The sequence below is a fragment of the Oncorhynchus mykiss genome, chromosome 14 (genome assembly GCF_013265735.2).
Source record: "Oncorhynchus mykiss isolate Arlee chromosome 14, USDA_OmykA_1.1, whole genome shotgun sequence".
Classification (NCBI taxonomy): domain Eukaryota; kingdom Metazoa; phylum Chordata; class Actinopteri; order Salmoniformes; family Salmonidae; genus Oncorhynchus; species Oncorhynchus mykiss.
This window is the reverse complement of record NC_048578.1, coordinates 32,589,565-32,611,937: the sequence shown is the minus strand read 5'-3', so window position 1 is coordinate 32,611,937 and position 22,373 is coordinate 32,589,565. Positions and strand designations below refer to the sequence as shown.

At 45.9% G+C, this 22,373-nt stretch overlaps 1 protein-coding gene across 2 annotated transcripts in view; it reads left to right on the top strand.

The window, feature by feature from the left end:
• Nucleotides 1-1,119: 1,119 nt before the first annotated feature.
• LOC110489150 (FH2 domain-containing protein 1) overlaps nucleotides 1,120-22,373 on the top strand; it is a 33,643-nt gene continuing 12,389 nt past the window's right edge. Inside the window, exons 1-6 of one of the 2 annotated variants that reach the window (XM_036943334.1) lie at nucleotides 1,120-1,332; nucleotides 8,863-9,617; nucleotides 10,856-10,917; nucleotides 18,769-18,871; nucleotides 19,760-19,845; nucleotides 21,069-21,169. In XM_036943334.1, the coding sequence (XP_036799229.1) occupies nucleotides 9,144-9,617; nucleotides 10,856-10,917; nucleotides 18,769-18,871; nucleotides 19,760-19,845; nucleotides 21,069-21,169 (826 nt within the window). In that variant the 5' untranslated portion in view covers nucleotides 1,120-1,332; nucleotides 8,863-9,143. Of the gene's footprint in view, nucleotides 1,437-8,862; nucleotides 9,618-10,855; nucleotides 10,918-18,768; nucleotides 18,872-19,759; nucleotides 19,846-21,068; nucleotides 21,170-22,373 lie in introns of both variants that reach the window. The other variant, XM_036943335.1, reaches the window with a different exon arrangement.

Genomic DNA, 22,373 nt, shown 5'->3' with positions numbered 1-22,373 from the left:
CTCTCCCTCTCTCATTACTCTCTCTCTCCCTCTCTCATTAATCTCTATCTCTCTCTCCCTCTCTCATTACTCTCTCTCTCTCTCCCATTACTCTCTCTATCTCCCTCTCTCATTACTCTCTCTCTCTCCCTCTCTCATTACTCTCTCTCTCTCTCTCATTACTCTCCCGCTCTCATTACTCTCTCTCTCTCTCTCTCTCTCTCATTACTCTCCCTCTCTCATTACTCTCTCTCTCTCCCTCTCTCATTACTCTCTCTCTCTCTCTCTCTCATTACTCTCTCTCTCTCCCTCTCTCATTACTCTCTCTCTCTCTCTCTCTCATTACTCTCCCTCTCTCATTACTCTCTCTCTCTCCCTCTCTCATTACTCTCTCTCTCTCTCTCATTACTCTCTCTCTCTCCCTCTCTCATTACTCTCTCTCTCTCTCTCTCATTACTCTCTCTCTCTCCCTCTCTCATTACTCTCTCTCTCTCCCTCTCTCATTACATTACATTAAATAAATTAACAAGGTGTGAAGAAATAGGGAATTATTTAAGAAAATTGCAAGGGTGCCAATATATTTGGCCGCAACTATATCTATACAGTATATTCTAATGGCACTTTCTATATCATTTTCATGGGTACACTTTTTTACTCACAATTATGTGTGAATGAGTGTGTAAACCCGTTATAAATGTTCCCAGGGTATTCTAAATGTTCCCAGGGTATTCTAAATGTTCCCAGGGTATTCTAAATGTTCCCAGGGTATTATAAATGTGCCCAGGGTATTATAAATGTGCCCAGGGTATTATAAATGTGCCCAGGGTATTATAAATGTGCCCAGGTATGCAGTCGCCTCCACTGGAATGGTCAATGAAGTACCTGTTTGTCCATCACATGGCAAAGTTGGGCGGAAACAACGCAAAAAGATCAGGAACCACGTTCAGTGGCCAAACGTCGTCAAAACTTGCAGATAGAAATGCATGAATAGAGGCGACGTGATTCCTTATTCTACATGTCAGAGTGGCATGTTTGTTCTACTTAACATATTTATATCTGAATGTTCCAAAACGTTGCGTCCAGATAAACGTGTCCCTGGGCAAATCAAGGACGACGCGGCGGGCATGCGCGTTGCTTCAGCGCTGGGAAAGTTTTCCTGCAAATTGAGCGGAGCAGAGGAGAACACTTGAAACTGCGGAGCAGCACAATGCATTGGCTTGAGTGAGGAGGCAAGCAACAGAGAACGAAATAAAACAATACGTTTTTCATTGAAGTTTACAACAATAAATAAGGATTTGTAAAATACGTTTTGGCAATAACTTTGTAAAGTTGGATATCGCATTATAACGCACTGTAAGTAGCATATGGTTTTGTTTTTAGGGATTTTCTTGCAGGAAAAAAATGGAAATAACCATGAGAGGATTACGATTAACCGGGGAATTGCAAGGCATTATAGGGTAATTATAAAGTAATTTAGCCTACATTTCATTGAGAAAAAACATGTGCAGAGATTTAATTTAAAACATCCAGGTGGCTAAGTGTTTTAAATGAAAGTCTATTTTGGGAACTGACACCGTTTAGGCTAAATTTGACAATTGGATGTGTTTGTTTTGGGCGTGTCCACAGAAAACCAGTCCTGTAACCTAAGGCTTTACTAGTCTTCTTTCCTCCTTGATTTAAACCATCAGGCTTTGCGGTGCGAAGTGGAACAACTAACTTGGCATTGATCAAGCGCCTCAGTGCCCCAGTGTTGTCATTCATGCAGAGAAAACCAAATGACGAGGCTCACATGTTGACATTTATGATTGATACATTTTTATATTTTCAATCAGATGAAATAGAACATGCACTTGAAACATTTATGACTCATTTGTGTAATTGCAGGTTAGGCCTAAACTTTCCAGTGGGTGTGTGACGCTTATTGCTACATTTTGGAGTCTGTTTAATATTCGTGACTAGACGTGTCTTATCTAATCATAATCTAGTAATATTATACCCGAGAAATGTAGGGACATTTTCGTTAACTCTATAATGTGTGTGTCTGAGAGAGATGATAATCTGTTTCAATACACCTCTCTCCTTCGGATGTCTAAATTTGCAATAATTAGAAGGAAATGCAACAGGCAGGGCATTGTGGAGGTGTGGACTTGAGGCAGGCATCAGGGTGAAACCCCCCCCCCTCTCCCCAAGTACTTTGCCCAACACCTTGAACTTCCTATGAGAGTGTAGCCGACCTGGAGAGTGTAGCCTAACTGGAGAGTGTAACCGACCTGGAGAGTGTAACCAACCTGGAGAGTGTAACCAACCTGGAGAGTGTAACCTACCTGGAGAGTGTAACCGACCTGGAGAGTGTAACCAACCTGGAGAGTGTAACCTACCTGGAGAGTGTAACCTAACTGGAGAGTGTAACCTAACTGGAGAGTGAAACCTAACTGGGGAGTGTAACCTAACTGGGGAGTGTAACCTAACTGGAGAGTGAAACCTAACTGGAGAGTGTAACCGACCTGGAGAGTGTAACCAAACTGTAACCTAACTGGAGAGTGTAACCGACCTAGAGAGTGTAACCGACCTGGAGAGTGTAACCTATCTGGAGAGTGTAACCTACCTGGAGAGTGTAACCAACCTGGAGAGTGTAACCGACCTGGAGAGTGTAACCTACCTGGAGAGTGTAACCTAACTGGAGAGTGTAACCGACCTGGAGAGTGTAACCGAACTGGAGAGTGTAACCTAACTGGAGAGTGTAACCGACCTGGAGAGTGTAACCTACCTGGAGAGTGTAACCTAACTGGAGAGTGTAACCGACCTGGAGAGTGTAACCTACATGGAGAGTGTAACCTACCTGGAGAGTGTAACCGACCTGGAGAGTGTAACCGACCTGGAGAGTGGAACCTAACTGAAACCTAACTGGAGAGTGTAACCTAACTGGAGACTGTAACCTAATTGTAACCAAACTGTAACCTAACGGGAGAGTGTAACCTAACGGGAGAGTGTAACCTAACTGAAGAGGGTAACCTAACTGGAGACTGTAACCTAACTGAAGAGTGTAACCTACCTGGAGAGTGTAACCTACCTGGAGAGTGTAACCTAACTGGAGAGTGTAACCTACCTGGAGAGTGTAACCTAACTGGAGAGTGTAACCTAACTGGAGAGTGTAACCTAACTGGAGAGTGTAACCTAACTGAAGAGTGTAACCTACCTGGAGAGTGTAACCTACCTGGAGAGTGTAACCTACCTGGAGAGTGTAACCTAACTGGAGAGTGTAACCTAACTGGAGAGTGTAACCTAACTGAAGAGTGTAACCTACCTGGAGAGTGTAACCTACCTGGAGAGTGTAACCTAACTGGAGAGTGTAACCTAACTGGAGAGTGTAGCCTAACTGGAGAGTGTAGCCTAACTGGAGAGTGTAACCTAACTGGAGAGTGTAACCTAATTGGAGACTGTAACCTAATTGTAACCAAACTGTAACCTAACGGGAGAGTGTAACCTAACGGGAGAGTGTAACCTAACTGGAGAGTGTAACCTAACTGGAGAGTGTAACCAAACTGAAGAGTGTAACCTAACTGGGGAGTGTAACCTAACTGGAGAGTGTAACCTAACTGGAGAGTGTAACCTAACTGGAGAGTATAACTGACCTGGAGCGTGTAACCTAACTGGAGAGTGTAACCTAACTGGAGAGTGTAACCGACCTGGAGAGTGTAACCTAACTGTAATCTAACTGGAGAGTGTAACCGACCTGGAGAGTGTAACCGACCTGGAGAGTGTAACCGACCTGGAGAGTGTAACCTACCTGGAGAGTGTAACCGACCTGGAGAGTGTAACCTACCTGGAGAGTGTAACCTAACTGAAGAGTGTAACCTAACTGGAGAGTGTAACTGACCTGGAGAGTGTAACCTACCTGGAGAGTGTAACCTACCTGGAGAGTGTAACCTACCTGGAGAGTGTAACCTAACTGGAGAGTGTAAGCTAACTGGAGAGTGTAACCGACCTGGAGAGTGTAACCGACCTGGAGAGTGTAACCGACCTGGAGAGTGTAACCTAACTGAAAATTGTGTAACCTAACTGGAGACTGTAACCTACCTGGAGAGTGTAACCAAACTGGAGAGTGTAACTGACCTGGAGAGTGTAACCTAACTGAAAATTGTGTAACCTAACTGGAGACTGTAACCTACCTGGAGAGTGTAACCTAACTGAAAATTGTGTAACCTAACTGGAGACTGTAACCTACCTGGAGAGTGTAACCAAACTGGAGAGTGTAACCGACCTGGAGAGTATAACCTACCTGGAGAGTGTAACCTACCTGGAGAGTGTAACCTACCTGCAGAGTGGAACCTAACTGGAGAGTGTAACCGACCTGGAGAGTGTAACCTAACTGGAGAGTGTAACCTAACTGGAGAGTGTAACCTAACTGAAGAGTGTAACCTACCTGGAGAGTGTAACCAAACTGGAGAGTGTAACCGACCTGGAGAGTGTAACCTGACTGAAAATTGTGTAACCTAACTGGAGAGTGTAACCTAACTGGAGAGTGTAACCTACCTGGAGAGTGGAACTTAACTGGAGAGTGTAACCGACCTGGAGAGTGTAACCTAACTGGAGAGTGTAACCTAACTGGAGAGTGTAACCTACCTGGAGAGTGTAACCTACCTGGAGAGTGTAACCAAACTGGAGAGTGTAACCAAACTGGAGAGTGTAACCGACCTGGAGAGTGTAACCTAACTGGAGAGTGTAACCTAACTGGAGAGTGTAACCTACCTGGAGAGTGTAACCTACCTGGAGAGTGTAACCTACCTGGAGAGTGTAACCTACCTGGAGAGTTTAACCTAACTGGAGAGTGTAACCAAACTGGAGAGTGTAACCTACCTGGAGAGTGTAACCTAACTGAAGAGTGTAACCTAACTGGAGAGTGTAACTGACCTGGAGAGTGTAACCTACCTGGAGAGTGTAACCTACCTGGAGAGTGTAACCTACCTGGAGAGTGTAACCTAACTGGAGAGTGTAAGCTAACTGGAGAGTGTAAGCTAACTGGAGAGTGTAACCGACCTGGAGAGTGTAACCGACCTGGAGAGTGTAACCGACCTGGAGAGTGTAACCTAACTGAAAATTGTGTAACCTACCTGGAGACTGTAACCTACCTGGAGAGTGTAACCAAACTGGAGAGTGTAACTGACCTGGAGAGTGTAACCTAACTGAAAATTGTGTAACCTAACTGGAGACTGTAACCTACCTGGAGAGTGTAACCTAACTGAAAATTGTGTAACCTAACTGGAGACTGTAACCTACCTGGAGAGTGTAACCAAACTGGAGAGTGTAACCGACCTGGAGAGTGTAACCTACCTGGAGAGTGTAACCTACCTGGAGAGTGTAACCTACCTGGAGAGTGGAACCTAACTGGAGAGTGTAACCGACCTGGAGAATGTAACCTAACTGGAGAGTGTAACCTAACTGGAGAGTGTAACCTAACTGAAGAGTGTAACCTACCTGGAGAGTGTAACCAAACTGGAGAGTGTAACCGACCTGGAGAGTGTAACCTGACTGAAAATTGTGTAACCTAACTGGAGAGTGTAACCTAACTGGAGAGTGTAACCTACCTGGAGAGTGGAACTTAACTGGAGAGTGTAACCGACCTGGAGAGTGTAACCGACCTGGAGAGTGTAACCTAACTGGAGAGTGTAACCTACCTGGAGAGTGTAACCAAACTGGAGAGTGTAACCAAACTGGAGAGTGTAACCGACCTGGAGAGTGTAACCTAACTGGAGAGTGTAACCTAACTGGAGAGTGTAACCTACCTGGAGAGTGTAACCTAACTGGAGAGTGTAACCGACCTGGAGAGTGTAACCTAACTGGAGAGTGTAACCAAACTGGAGAGTGTAACCTAACTGGAGAGTGTAACCGACCTGGAGAGTGTAACCGACCTGGAGAGTGTAACCTAACTGGAGAGTGGAACCTAACTGGAGAGTGTAACCTACCTGGAGAGTGTAACCTAACTGGAGAGTGTAACCTACCTGGAGAGTGTAACCTAACTGGAGAGTGTAACCAAACTGGAGAGTGTAACCTAACTGGAGAGTGTAACCGACTTGGAGAGTGTAACCTGACTGAAAATTGTGTAACCTAACTGGAGAGTGTAACCTAACTGGAGAGTGTAACCTAACTGGAGAGTGTAACCTACCTGGAGAGTGGAACCTAACTGGAGAGTGTAACCGACCTGGAGAGTGTAACCTAACTGGAGACTGTAACCTAACTGGAGAGTGTAACCTACCTGGAGAGTGTAACCTAACTGGAGAGGGTAACCTACCTGGAGAGTGTAACCTAACTGGAGAGGGTAACCTACCTGGAGAGTGGAACCTACCTGGAGAGTGGAACCTAACTGGAGAGTGGAACCTAACTGGAGAGTGTAACCGACCTGGAGAGTGTAACCTAACTGGAGAGGGTAACCTACCTGGAGAGTGGAACCTAACTGGAGAGTGTAACCGACCTGGAGAGTGTAACCAAACTGGAGACTGTAACCTACCTGGAGAGTGTAACCTAACTGAAAATTGTGTAACCTAACTGGAGACTGTAACCTACCTGGAGAGTGTAACCAAACTGGAGAGTGTAACCGACCTGGAGAGTGTAACCTACCTGGAGAGTGTAACCTACCTGGAGAGTGTAACCTACCTGGAGAGTGGAACCTAACTGGAGAGTGTAACCGACCTGGAGAATGTAACCTAACTGGAGAGTGTAACCTAACTGGAGAGTGTAACCTAACTGAAGAGTGTAACCTACCTGGAGAGTGTAACCAAACTGGAGAGTGTAACCGACCTGGAGAGTGTAACCTGACTGAAAATTGTGTAACCTAACTGGAGAGTGTAACCTAACTGGAGAGTGTAACCTACCTGGAGAGTGGAACTTAACTGGAGAGTGTAACCGACCTGGAGAGTGTAACCGACCTGGAGAGTGTAACCTAACTGGAGAGTGTAACCTACCTGGAGAGTGTAACCAAACTGGAGAGTGTAACCAAACTGGAGAGTGTAACCGACCTGGAGAGTGTAACCTAACTGGAGAGTGTAACCTAACTGGAGAGTGTAACCTACCTGGAGAGTGTAACCTAACTGGAGAGTGTAACCGACCTGGAGAGTGTAACCTAACTGGAGAGTGTAACCAAACTGGAGAGTGTAACCTAACTGGAGAGTGTAACCGACCTGGAGAGTGTAACCTAACTGGAGAGTGTAACCTAACTGGAGAGTGTAACCTACCTGGAGAGTGGAACCTAACTGGAGAGTGTAACCGACCTGGAGAGTGTAACCTAACTGGAGACTGTAACCTAACTGGAGAGTGTAACCTACCTGGAGAGTGTAACCTAACTGGAGAGGGTAACCTAACTGGAGAGTGGAACCTAACTGGAGAGTGTAACCGACCTGGAGAGTGTAACCTAACTGGAGAGGGTAACCTACCTGGAGAGTGGAACCTAACTGGAGAGTGTAACCGACCTGGAGAGTGTAACCGAACTGGAGGTTATATATCCCAGGCAGTGTAACAGCCAGTTAGATCCGCTGTAGAGATATAACAGGCATAACCATGCTGCTAATTAAAGGACTAGTCAGGTGTCGGTATTAGTAGCTCTCGGGCCAGCACACTGGAATATTCCAAATTATTTTAGAAAAACCATAAATATTGGTCTTCGCCTTGTATATAATTTTTTTTCTTTTTTATTCATAAAGAATACAGACGAATAAGAAATACTTTATTATTTGCAAATGTGTTTTGTCAATCACAATACACAACACAAGTTACATAGTTTCCAAATGCCATCGGTTGATGTAGGCTGAGGCTCAACTTTTTACATCAGGTAATCACAATGAGTGACAATGGAACACTTTACTTCCGAATCGCCGTAAATGTCTGGTAACTAAAAGACATGCCTCGTTAAATAAAACAATTACATAGGAACTAAAAGACATGCCTCGTTAAATAAAACAATACATAGGAACTAAAAGACATGCCTCGTTAAATAAAACAATTACATAGGAACTAAAAGACATGCCTCGTTAAATAAAACAATTACATAGGAACTAAAAGACATGCCTCGTTAAATAAAACAATTACATAGGAACTAAAAGACATGCCTCGTTAAATAAAACAATACATAGGAACTAAAAGACATGCCTCGTTAAATAAAACAATTACATAGGAACTAAAAGACATGCCTCGTTAAATAAAACAATTACATAGGAACTAAAAGACATACCTCGTTAAATAAAACAATTACATAGGAACTAAAAGACATGCCTCGTTAAATAAAACAATTACATAGGAACTAAAAGACATGCCTCGTTAAATAAAACAATACATAGGAACTAAAAGACATGCCTCGTTAAATAAAACAATTACATAGGAACTAAAAGACATGCCTCGTTAAATAAAACAATTACATAGGAACTAAAAGACATACCTCGTTAAATAAAACAATTACATAGGAACTAAAAGACATGCCTCGTTAAATAAAACAATTACATAAGAACTAAAAGACATGCCTCGTTAAATAAAACAATTACATAGGAACTAAAAGACATGCCTCGTTAAATAAAACAATTACATAGGAACTAAAAGACATGCCTAGTTAAATAAAACAATTACATAGGAACTAAAAGATATGAAGACGTTAATGTCAAGCCCAGGACTAGACCAGACTAGACAGGGCCTCTATTTATAATGTGTGTCTGTCTGTCTTTTAAATAAGCCATGTGATCATGGAGACTGGGTGAAATGCTTCATTACATTGTCTGATACCAGCGTGGCCTACACTGCTATTAGCATAATCAAGATGTGGCATGAGAGGTATTCTTAGGTATGTATGTCAATGTCTGAACTTTACTGAGAGTTGATTTCCCTGTGTTGTTGTTTTCCTAGATTGGAGAGACTGAGACTTGCACCACTGTGAGAAGAAAATAGAGAAGAGGACACACCTTGGTTGAGTAGAGACATTAAAGCTACAGCCTAACTAGCCGCCATACCTTACATCTCAATATCAATCTATCCATGTTGAACACTGGCTATCTGCAATGCTAGTCCACAACCAGTCCCAGTCCTAAACCCTAGTTGAGCCCTATCCTAACTCCCAACTAGCCTCCATGCTCTTCAACCAGTCCTAAACCCTAGTTGAGCCCTATCCTAACTCCCAACTAGCCTCTATGCTTATCAACCTAACCGTGTCCATCAAGGAGTCCCGTGCCTTTCATGGAACGCCACCCGCCAGCCCTCGCGGTGTTGCACCCCTCGTCTTGGAAGTGACAGCTATGGACACCCTTCCTGGCCTTACCTCTGCTCCCCTAACCCAAACCCCTCCTCCGCCCCCTCCTCCGCCCCCTCCTCCGCCCCCACCTCCCTCCACCTCCTGCTCCTCTCCTCTGACCCGTATGGACTCGGCCCATCGCAGCCGGCTGAGGAAGCTGAACTGGGAGCAGATCCCTAAGGAGAAGGTGGAGGGGAGGAAGAGTGTCTGGAGTGGAGCGGCTACGGAGGAGGAAGAGTTCCCTATAGACCTCCACTCTCTGGATGAGCTGTTTGGACAGAAGGACAGTAAACCTCAGGACAGAGCCAGGAGTTTGAGACGCAGGTCTGTGCTGATGCGATGCAGTTCACCCCAGGACAACACCACAGATAAGGTGAGATAGTTAGGAGAGGAGAGGGCTGGAGATGGGTGGGAGAGGAGAGGGCTGGAGATGGGTGGGAGAGGAGAGGGCTGGAGATGGGTGGGAGAGGAGAGGGCTGGAGATGGGTGGGAGAGGAGAGGGCTGGAGATGGGTGGGAGAGGAGAGGGTTGGAGATGGGTGGGAGAGGATGAGAGGGCTGGAGATGGGTGGGAGAGGAGAGGGCTGGAGATGGGTGGGAGAGGATGAGAGGGTTGGAGATGAGTGGGAGAGGATGAGAGGGCTGGAGAAGGGTGGGAGAGGATGAGAGGGCTGGAGAAGGGTGGGAGAGGATGAGAGGGCTGGAGATGGGTGGGAGAGGATGAGAGGGCTGGAGATGGGTGGGAGAGGATGAGAGGGCTGGAGATGGGTGGGAGAGGATGAGATGGCTGGAGATGGGTGGGAGAGGATGAGAGGGCTGGAGATGGGTGGGAGAGGATGAGAGGGCTGGAGATGGGTGGGAGAGGATGAGATGGGCAGGGATGGGTGGGAGAGGATGAGAGGGCTGGGGATGGGTGGGAAAGGATGAGAGGGCTGGGGATGGGTGGGAGAGGATGAGAGGGCTGGAGATGGGTGGGAGAGGATGAGAGGGCTGCAGATGGGTGGGAGAGATGGGTGGGGATGGGTGGGGGAGAGGGTGAGATGGGCTGGGGATGGGTGGGGAGAGGGCTGGGGATGGGTGGGGGAGAGGGCTGGGGATGGGTGGGGGAGAGGGCTGGGGAGAGGGCTGGGGATGGGTGGGGTAGAGGGCTAGGAGAGACAGCACCAGAGACAAGGTATGGGATCGGAGTGCAGTATGAGTTACTGCCAGTCTGTCTCCATTCAGCAGTGGTATGTTGTTGCTGTGCCAAGACAACAGCATACTGGCTAGAGGCAGCCACTGACTGGCACAGAGGCTAGGTGTAGTTTAAACTGCCAGGTAGCCTATATTGATGGAATGTGTTGTCTGTAAAGTTGAAAGAGATACTGTAGAAAGATACTGCAAATACCACACAGGAGGTTGGTGGCACCTTAATTGGGGAGGACGGGCTCGTAGCTATGGCTGGAGTGGAATAAGTGGAACGATATCAAACACATGGTTTCCATCCGCGCCGTACCAGCCATTATTATGAGCCGTCCTCCCCTCAGCAGCCTCCACTGATATACCGGTAGACTACCAACTATCATTCCACCTTGATAGTATCTGACGTTGTTCTCTGCATCTGTATTTGCAGGTCTCACTACTGGACTCCAAACGCAGTATGAATGTGGGAATATTTCTACGGCAGTTTAAGACGTAAGGATCTACTACCATTTCCTCAGCACTTTCATTTATTTTATTTTGTTGTTGTTGTTGTTGTTGTTGTTGTAATAAATAGAAGGTACTAGAGAGTACGTGGTGCTCTGGTATCAGAGGTCAACACCATGAATCAGAAAAGCTATTACAGTCTGTATGGAGGGGATAGGATAGCACCCAGGGGAACAATCCTTCACACTAGAGAGGATGAGCATTTGTCAAGGAGTGGGAAGTGTGTCTGCGTGCAAGTGTGATTGCACGTAAGTGTGTTAGTGTGAAGATGGGTGGTGGAGGGGGGGGGGGGGGGGGGGGGGGGGTTGTCGAAGTATGAGGGGACAAAGGGTGTCAAGGAGGTGACAGGTGCCTAGGAGATGGCAGGACTGTAGGGGAGCACAGGGTGGGTGGGGGGTCAGATGGTGACCCAGGGGGTCAAAGTTGACACCTGCTCAGACCCTCAAGGAGAGCTGCCCTCCAGTAGAGGCAGTCAGACATAGGGGGCTATGTGGGACACACTGATAGTCCTCATCCTCTACTCTGTAGTTTATGATTCTGGAAATTACTTTTAAAACAACTAGTTGTGCTTTTCTACAGCTTGATGTTTTCACTTTAATTTTATGTAGAGTTTAGATGTTAGATTTAAAATCGGTGGACAGTTTGGAAGTAATGTCTCTTTGTTGATGCTGCAGATATGGTTGGTGTCTGTGTGTACTGTTTTTATTTTTGTTGTCAAATGTGTCTCGTTTCGTCGACAGAGACGATCAAGTCTGTCTATCAGCCGATGGTCCCCTATAGCTCGAGAGCACCATGCCTTCTCCACAGTCTATACTTCCTTATTGCTAGCTCTAGCCTGCCACAAGGAACCACTGAACTCACTGGGAGTCTGGTCTGCATCATGTTAGCTCCTCTCTCATTCTGTCCTGAACCACTGGGAGTCTGGTCTGTATCATGTTATCTCCCCTCTCATACTGTCCTGAGGAACCACTGGGAGTCTGGTCTGTATCATGTTATCTCCCCTCTCATACGGTCCTGAACCACTGGGAGTCTGGTCTGTATCATGTTAACTCCCCTCTCATACTGTCCTGAGGAACCACTGGGAGTCTGGTCTGTATCATGTTATCTCCCCTCTCATACTGTCCTGAGGAACCACTGGGAGTCTGGTCTGTATCATGTTATCTCCCCTCTCATACTGTCCTGAGGAACCACTGGGAGTCTGGTCTGTATCATGTTATCTCCCCTCTCATACTGTCCTGAGGAACCACTGGGAGTCTGGTCTGTATCATGTTATCTCCCCTCTCATACTGTCCTGAGGAACCACTGGGAGTCTGGTCTGTATCATGTTATCTCCCCTCTCATACTGTCCTGAGGAACCACTGGGAGTCTGGTCTGTATCATGTCATCTCCCCTCTCATACTGTCCTGAACCACTGGGAGTCTGGTCTGTATCATGTTATCTCCCCTCTCATACTGTCCTGAGGAACCACTGGGAGTCTGGTCTGTATCATGTTATCTCCCCTCTCATACTGTCCTGAGGAACCACTGGGAGTCTGGTCTGTATCATGTTATCTCCCCTCTCATACTGTCCTGAGGAACCACTGGGAGTCTGGTCTGTATCATGTTATCTCCCCTCTCATACTGTCCTGAGGAACCACTGGGAGTCTGGTCTGTATCATGTTATCTCCCCTCTCATACTGTCCTGAGGAACCACTGGGAGTCTGGTCTGTATCATGTTATCTCCCCTCTCATACTGTCCTGAGGAATCACTGGGAGTCTGGTCTGTATCATGTTATCTCCCCTCTCATACTGTCCTGAGGAACCACTGGGAGTCTGGTCTGTATCATGTTATCTCCCCTCTCATTCTGTCTTGAGGTCATGGGTCTTAAAGAGAAGAGATTGATTCTTCTATGCAAATGATGTTGATCAGTACAATAAGTCCTAAATGGAAGGTATTGTAAACAGTTTTACATCTGTAGCCACCAATCAGCCAAAACAAGCTGAATAACTCGATGCATGTGCGCACACTTATTGAATAATATGTATTGGTTACATATTGATTCACCACAGTTTATCAATAGAGATTTACCATTCAAATACATGATTACCATTATGTTGTTATGTGGTTAGATTGGGTGAAAAAAAACATTCACATTGCCTGTATAATTGATTCATTAATGCATACATCAAAACAATTATAATGTAATAATATTAAACTCAAAAGATCTGTCTGGATCAAGTGCCATTCTGTGACTTTGGATAATATGTATTATCTATTTATTTACAGTGCCTTGCGAAAGTATTCGGCCCCCTTGAACTTTGCGACCTTTTGCCACATTTCAGGCTTCAAACAAAAATATATAAAACTGTATTTTTTGTGAAGAATCAACAACAAGTGGGACACAATCTTGAAGTGGAACGACATTTATTGGATATTTCAAACTTTTTTAACAAATCAAAAACTGAAAAATTGGGCGTGCAAAATTATTCAGCCCCTTTACTTTCAGTGCAGCAAACTCTCTCCAGAAGTTCAGTGAGGATCTCTGAATGATCCAATGTTGACCTAAATGACTAATGATGATAAATACAATCCACCTGTGTGTAATCAAGTCTCCGTATAAATGCACCTGCACTATGATAGTCTCAGAGGTCCGTTAAAAGCGCAGAGAGCATCATGAAGAACAAGGAACACACCAGCCAGGTCCGAGATACTGTTGTGAAGAAGTTTAAAGCCGGATTTGGATACAAAAATATTTCCCAAGCTTTAAACACCCAAGGAGCACTGTGCAAGCGATAATATTGAAATGGAAGGAGTATCAGACCACTGCAAATCTACCAAGACCTGGCCGTCCCTCTAAACTTTCAGCTCATACAAGGAGAAGACTGATCAAAGATGCTGCCAAGAGGCCCATGATCACTCTGGATGAAATTCAGAGATCTACAGCTGAGGTGGGAGACTCTGTCCATAGGACAACAATCAGTCGTATATTGCACAAATCTGGCCTTTATGGAAGAGTGGCAAGAAGAAAGCCATTTCTTAAAGATATCCATAAAAAGTGTAGTTTAAAGTTTGCCACAAGCCACCTGGGAGACACACCAAACATGTGGAAGAAGGTGCTCTGGTCAGATGAAACCAAAATTGAACTTTTTGGCAACAATGCAAAACGTTATGTTTGGCGTAAAAGCAACACAGCTCATCACCCTGAACACACCATCCCCACTGTCAAACATGGTGGTGGCAGCATCATGGTTTGGGCCTGCTTTTCTTCAGCAGGGACAGGGAAGATGGTTCAAATTGATGGGAAGATGGATGGAGCCAAATACAGGACCATTCTGGAAGAAAACACGATGGAGTCTGCAAAAGACCTGAGACTGGGACGGAGATTTGTCTTCCAACAAGACAATGATCCAAAACATAAAGCAAAATCTACAATGGAATGATTCAAAAATAAACATATCTAGGTGTTAGAATGGCCAAGTCAAAGTCCAGACCTGAATCCAATTGAGAATCTGTGGAAAGAACTGAAAACTGCTGTTCACAAATGCTCTCCATCCAACCTCACTGAGCTCGAGCTGTTTTGCAAGGAGGAATGGGAAAAAATGTCAGTCTCTCGATGTGCAAAACTGATAGAGACATACCCCAAGCGACTTACAGCTGTAATCACAGCAAAAGGTGGCGCTACAAAGTATTAACTTAAGGGGGCTGATTAATTTTGCACGCCCAATTTTTCAGTTTTTGATTTGTTAAAAAAGTTTGAAATATCCAATAAATGTCGTTCCACTTCATGATTGTGTCCAACTTGTTGTTGATTCTTCACAAAAAAATACAGTTTTATATCTTTATGTTTGAAGCCTGAAATGTGGCAAAAGGTCGCAAAGTTCAAGGGGGCCGAATACTTTCGCAAGGCACTGTATGCCGTGTCATCTTTTTGATATCGACTATCGTGTTACTAAATCTGGTACTGAACTAATGATTCTAGTATTGTGACAACACTAGTGGGTATGACGGTAGCTACGAGGCCATGGCCCCTTGCAGAGCAGGTATGTTGTCATGCGTTTACAGTACACAGAGTTCAGAGATTCAGTTGTGCCAATCCTAATTGAAGAGAGCTTTTCTCTCTAAACAACATATGCCAGAACATGTAGTTGAAAGCCTTTATGACGACAGAAGAGCCTCTCCTATGAACAGAAGCATTTGTCTTCTTACATAGAGCTTGTTTGCCTTGTGTGAGTGTTGTAACAAGGTACTGTTAGATTTGGGGTGTGGGTGGGAATAGTTTGAACAGATTGGTCCCTTCGTGAGGCACTATGGTATTAGTACGTGTACAGTCGTGGCCAAACGTTTTGAGAACGACACAAATATTAATTTCCACAAAGTTTGCTGCTTCAGTGTCTTTAGATATTTTTGTAAGATGTTACTATGGAAAACTGAAGTATAATTACAAGCATTGCATAAGTGTCAAAGGCTTTTATTGACAAATACATGAAGTTGATGCAAAGAGTCAATATTTGCAGTGTTCTTTTTCAAGACCTCTGCAATCCGTCCTGGCTAGCTGTCAAATAACTTCTGGGCCACATCCTGACTGATGGCAGCCCATTCTTGCATAATCAATGCTTGGAGTTTGTCAGAATTTGTGGGTTTTTGTTTGTCTACCCGCCTCTTGAGGATTGGCCACAAGTTCTCAATGGGATTAAGGTCTGGGGAGTTTCCTGGCCATGGACCCAAAATATTGATGTTTTGTTCCCTGAGACACTTAGTTATCACTTTTGCTTTATGGCAAGGTGCTCCATCATGCTGGAAAAGGCATTGTTCGTCATCAAACTGTTCCTAGATGGTTGGGAGAAGTTGCTCTCGGAGGATGTGTTGGTACCATTCTTTATTCATGGCTGTGTTCTTAGGCAAAATTGTGAGTGATCCCACTCCCTTGGCTGAGAAGCAACCCCACATGAATGGTCTCAGGATGCTTTACTGTTGGCATGACACAGGACTAATGGTAGCGCTCACCTTGTCTTCTCCGGACAAGCTTTTTTCCGAATGCCCCAAACAATCGGAAAGGGGATTCATCAGAGAAAATTACTTTACCCCAGTCCTCAGCAGTCCAATCCCTGTACCTTTTGCAGAATATCAGTCTGTCCCTGATGCTTTTGCTGGAGAGAAGGGGCTTCTTTGCTGCCCTTCTTGACACCAGGCCATCCTCCAAAAGTATTCACCTCACTGTGCGTGCAGATGCCCTCACACCTGCCTGCTGCCATTCCTGAGCAAGCTCTGTACTGGTGGTGCCCCGATCCCGCAGCTGAATCAACTTTAGGAGACGTCCTAGTGCTTGCTGGACTTTCTTGGGCGCCCTGAAGCCTTCTTCACAACAACTGAACCGCTCTCCTTGAAGTTCTTGATGAGCCGATAAATGGTTGATTTAGGTGCAATTTTACTGGCAGCAAAATCCTTGCCCTTTTTGTGCAAAGCAATGATGACGGCACGCGTTTCCTTGCAGGTAACCATGGTTGGCAGAGGAAGAACAATGATTCCAAGCACCACCCTCCTTTTGAAGCTTCCAGTCTGTTATTCGAACTCAATCAGCACGACAGAGTGATCTCCAGCTTTGTCCACGTCAACACTCACACCTGTGTTAATGAGAGAATCCCTGACAATGATGTCAGCTGGTCCTTTATGGCAGGGCTGAAATGCAGTGGAAATGTTTTTGGGGGATTCAGTTAATTTGCACAACAAAGAGGGACTATGCAATTAATTGCAATTCATCTGATCACTCTTCATAACATTCTGGAGTATATGCTAATTGCCATCATACAAAATGAGGCAGCAGACTTTGTGAAAATTAATATTTGTGTCATTCTCCAAACTTTTGGCCACGACTGTACTACTTCCCTCTGTCTTTTCATTATGCTGTATTTCAACTGTGTCGACTATTATTGTATCCAGCATTCAGGTCTGCATAGAACAAAGGCAGAGGCAAAAAAAAACGTTTTTATTGAACTCTTATTAATCAGGATAACCCCAGTTGAGCCCCGTGCAGTTCATTAAGGTTAGTATTATCTGTGATTCAGACATAGCCATGGTATGAGTGAACACAGGGCCAACAGAGCCATGGTATTAGTGAAGATAATCCATTAACTTGACAGGTGTGGCATATCAAGAAGCTGATTAAACAGCATGATCATTACACAGGTGCACCTTATGCTGGGGACAATAAAAGGCTACTCTAAAATGTGCAGTTTTGTCACACAACACAATGCCACAGATGTTTTTGAGGGAGCGTGCAATTGGTATGCTGACTGCATGAAGGTTCTTTTCTCTACCATAAGCCGCCTTCAACGTTGTTTTAGAGAATTTGGCAGTATGTCCAACCGGCCTCACAACCGCAGACCACGTGTAACCACACCAGCCCAGGACCTCCACATCCGGCTTCTTCAGCTGTAGGATCATCTGAGACCAGCCACCCGGTCAGCTGATGAAACTGTGGAAGAATTTCTGCACAACTGAAGAATTTCATTAACCGTCTCTGGGAAGCTCATCTGCATGCTTGACATCCTCACCAGGGTCTTGACCTGACTGCAGTTCGGCGTCACAACCAACTTCAGTGGGAAAATGCTCAGCTTCGATGACCACTGGCACGCTGGAGAAGTGTGCCCTTCACAGATGAATCCCGGTTTCAACTGTACCGGGCAGAAGGCAGACAGTGGACGGCGTTGTGTGGGCGAGCGGTTTGCTGATGTCAACATTGTGAACAGAGTACCCCATGGTGGCGGTGGGGTTAGCGTATGGGCAGAAATAAGCTACGGACAACGAACACAGTTGCTTTTTATTGATTTTGCAATTTGAATGAACAGAGATACCGTGACGAGATCCTGAGGCCCATTCATCTGCCGCCACCACCTGATGTTTCAGCACGATAATGCATGGCCCCGTGTCGCAAGGATCTGTACACAATTCCTGAAAATGTCCCAGTGGCTTACATATTGTCCAGACATGTCACCCATTCAGCCTCTTTGGGATGCTCTGGATCGACGTGTACGACAGCAGGTTCCAGTTCCTATCAATATCCAGCAACTTAACACAGCCATTGAAGAGGAGTGGGACAACATTCCACAGGCCACAATCAACAGCCTGAACAACTCTATGTGAAGGAGATGTTTCGCACTGCATGAGGCAAATGTTGGTCACACCAGATACTGACTGGTTTTGTGATCCAAGGTCCTTTTTGTTTTAAGGTATCTGTGACCAACATATGCATATCTGTATTCCCAGTCATGTGAAATCCATCGATTAAGACCTAATTAATTGATTTCCTTATGAACTGTAACTCAGTAAAATCTTTGAAATTGTTGCATGTGGTGTTTTTATATTTTTGTTCAGTGTATGTATGTAATAAGAGAAGGGAAAGAAAGAGTAGGAGAGAGGGAAGTCAGGGAAATAGTGGGGGGAGGGGAAAATAACCGAGAGAGAGAAAGTCCGGTAAAGAGGGGGTAGAAGTGGAGGGAGTCAGGCAGATGAAAGGAGAGCGGTATCTCTAATGGACTCCTGGCTCCTGGAGGGGTTGAGTCACCTGGACTGATTCATCATTTGGAGGGAGTCAGGCAGATGAAAGGAGAGCGGTATCTCTAATGGACTCCTGGCTCCTGGAGGGGTTGAGTCACCTGGACTGATTCATCATTTGGAGGGAGTCAGGCAGATTAAGGTAATGGACTCCTGGCTCCTGGAGGTCATAATGTCAGGAACTGGCTAGTTTCTGCTCTTTCTGTCTGGCGGTATCTCAACCTCTAAGGACCTGTGTGTGTGTGTGTGTGTGTGTGTGTGAGAGAGAAGTCATCCATAGAGCTGATGTGTGTTGTCATGTTTCTACAGGGCTGTCCAGGAGATAGTGGAGGATATCCGGCAGGGGGTCGGGACCCGCTACGGGGCCGAGAAACTGTCCGAGCTCTGCAAACTGCTGCCTGACGCAGACGAGGTAAAGTCTCTGCTCTGTGTCCTCTCCGACACACCGTAGCTCCTACTGCAACAACGCTGACTAGCCTGTAGCCCCCCCACTCCTCTCATCATCTGGTTCTCCTTATCCTGATCAACAGTTTGCCATTACATCATCATTGAGAAATGCTTACTGATAATACATGTTGTAAAAGATGTTGCCAATGACTGCACGTGTTGTATATGGACATGGTTATAATAATATAACAGTCATAAGAATCACCCTGGGTGATGGGGGTTTTACCACTGGACTCACCCTGGGTGATGGGGGTTTTACCACTAGACTCACCCTGGGTGATGGGGTTTTTACCACTGGACTTACCCTGGGTGATGGGGTTTTTACCATTAGACTCACCCTGGTTGATGGGGGTTTTGCCACTGGACTCACCCTGGGTGATGTTTTTTTTTTACCAGGGTGATGGGGGTTTTTACCACTAGACTCACCCAGGGTGATGGGGGTTTTACCACTGGACTCACCCTGGTTGATGGGGGTTTTGCCACTGGACTCACCCTGGGTGATGTTTTTTTTTTACCAGGGTGATGAGGTTTTTTACCACTAGACTCACCCAGGGTGATGGGGGGTTTTTACCACTAGACTCACCCAGGGTGATGGGGGGTTTTACCACTAGACTCACCCAGGGTGATGGGGGTTTTGCCACTGGACTCACCCAGGGTGATGGGGGGTTTTACCACTAGACTGACCCAGGGTGATGGGGTTTTTTACCACTAGACTCACCCAGGGTGATGGGGGGTTTTAACACTGGACTCGATTAAAGCTGTGTGGAATTCCCAGTAAAAGTAATGAGGCTTGTAGAATTGAACAGAACTGACTGATCACTTCTCTATGCTGTCCATCTGGGTATTTTCACAGGAGGCTCGTCTGAAGAGGTTCAAGGCCGAACGCAGTGGGCTTGGGGAGCCTGACCTCTTCATGATTCTGCTAGTGGAAGTCCCCAGGTATACCACTCAATCCTTAGAACTTTCAGCACCTCGTGTTTTACAATGATTACAAACCCTGATCCTGAATTTCTAACTATGGTGCAAAATATTCCAATTGATCTGCTTTTCTCAGGGTGACGGTCTATCTCCTCGTTTTGCAGTGACCCCTCCCTCCACACACTACTGGTTGATTCACTAGCTTTGCACTGATGTGTGTGTCTCTGAGGATCGATTAGGCTCTAACCACTTCCATCCTCCCCCTCCTCCTCTTCTCTCCTCTACCTTCTCCTCCCCCTCCTCCTCTTCTCTCCTCTACCTCCTCCTCCCCCTCCTCCTCTTCTCTCCTCTACCTCCTCCTCCCCTCCCCCTCCTCCTCTTCTCTCCTCTACCTCCTCCTCCCCTCCCCCTCCTCCTCTTCTCTCCTCTACCTCCTCCTCCCCTCCCTCTCCTCCTCTTCTCTTCTCTCCTCTACCTCATCCTCTCCTCCCCCTCCTCCTATTCTCTCTTCTACCTCCCCCTCCTCCTCTTCTCTCCTCTACCTACCCCTCCTCCTCTTCTCTCCTCTACCAACTCCTCCCCTCATCCTCTCCTCCCCCTCCACTTCTACCTCCCCTTTCACCTCATCCTCTCCTCCCCCTCCTCCTCTTCTCTCCTCTACCTCCCCCTCCCCCTCTTCTCTCCTCTACCACCTCCTCCCCTCATCCTCTCCTCCCCCTCCTCTTCTACCTCCCCTTTCCCTCATCATCTCCTCCCCCTCCTCCTCTTCTCTCCTCTACCTCCTCCTCCCCCTCCTCCTCTTCTCTCCTCTACCACCTCCTCTCCTCTACTCTCCTCTACCTCCTCCCCCTCCTCCTCTTCTCTCCTCTACCACCCTCCTCTCCTCCCCCTCCTCCTCTTCTCTCCTCTACCTCCTCCTCCTCTCCTCCCCCTCCTCCTATTCTCTCCTCCACCACCTCCTCCCCCTCCTCCCCTTCTCTCCTCTACCTCCTCCTCTACCTCCCCCTCCTCCTCTTCTCTCCTCTACCACCTCCTGCCCTCATCCTCTCCTCCCCCTCCTCCTCTACCTCACCTTTCCCTCATCCTCTCCTCCCCCTCCTCCTCTTCTCTCCTCTACCTCCTCCTCCCCTCATCCTCTCATCCGCTCCTCCCCCTCCTCTCATCCTCTCCTCCCCCCCTCCTCTTCTCTCCTCTACCTCCTCCTCTCCTCATCCCTCCTCTCCTCCCATTTTCTTCCCCATTAGCTTTCGTCTGCGTCTGGATGCCATGATCCTGCAAGAGGAGTTTGACCCTGCCGTGACCTCTCTCTGTTTGGCGGCCAGATGTCTGAGGGAGGCGGCCAGAGGTAAACCGTCAGCACGGCCTTTATAGTTAAGTGTTCGTCCCAAATGGTACCCTATTCCCTATGTAGTGTACTACTGTTGACCAGGTTCCATAGGGATCTGGTCAAAGGTTGTGCACTATGTAGGGCATAGGGTGCCATTTGGGATGAACCCTAGGCCTACTCTACTCCCAATTACTGCCCCTTTTTAAACTCCTTTATGTGGCTGTTCACGTCCATACCAGTCATGTCCCGTTTTAGTGCTCTTGTTTCAGTTTAGTATGAAATGGTGAAAGTAGGTTTTTAGATTAGGCCTACTCTACTCCTCATCACTGTCTCTTTAAACCCTTTTGTGGCCCATCCACTTCCCTTTTTAGATAAGACCAATGGTTTTTAGTTTCCCCTTTAATCACCAGCAGGGGTTTTTATTTTCCCCTTTGAGTTCTCAGTCTTGTTTGAGTTTAGTCTGGGAAGGTAATCTAAAGTTTGTCCAGAATTAGTGATGCTTTGTACTGTAGGCCACAGATGGGCCACAGGCGTTGGATTTGGCACGTGGCTTTTCGTCTAATGAAGATATGAGTTTTATTCACCAGTTTTATACAGGGTCGCTGACAGACGACATCTAAGTCATCAGAAACTTTGAAGTTAGCATTAAGTGATGTTTGATGTTTATTGGTGTAAAACCGAATGACTAACTCATTAATTTCTTAACATGTATGTCTCTTGGTCTGTCTCTTTCTCTCTCTCTCTCTCGGTCTGTCTCTCTCAATTCAATTCAATTCAAGGGCTTTATTGGCATGGGAAACATGTGTTAACATTGCCAAAGCAAGTGAGGTAGATAATATACAAAAGTGAAATAAACAATAAAAATTAACAGGAAACATTACACATACAGAAGTTTCAAAACAATAAAGACATTACAAATGTCATATTATATATATATATATACAGTGTTTTAACAATGTACAAATGGTTAAAGGAAACAAGATAAAATAAATAAGCATAAAAATGGGTTGTATTTACAAAGGTGTTTGTTCTTCACTGGTTGCCCTTTTCTCGTGGCAACAGGTCACACATCTTGCTGCTGTGATGGCACACTGTGGAATTTCACCCAGTAGATATGGGAGTTTATCAAAATTGGGTTTGTTTTTGAATTCTTTGTGGATCTGTGTAATCTGAGGGAAATATGTCTCTCTAATATGGTCATACATTGGGCAGGAGGATAGGA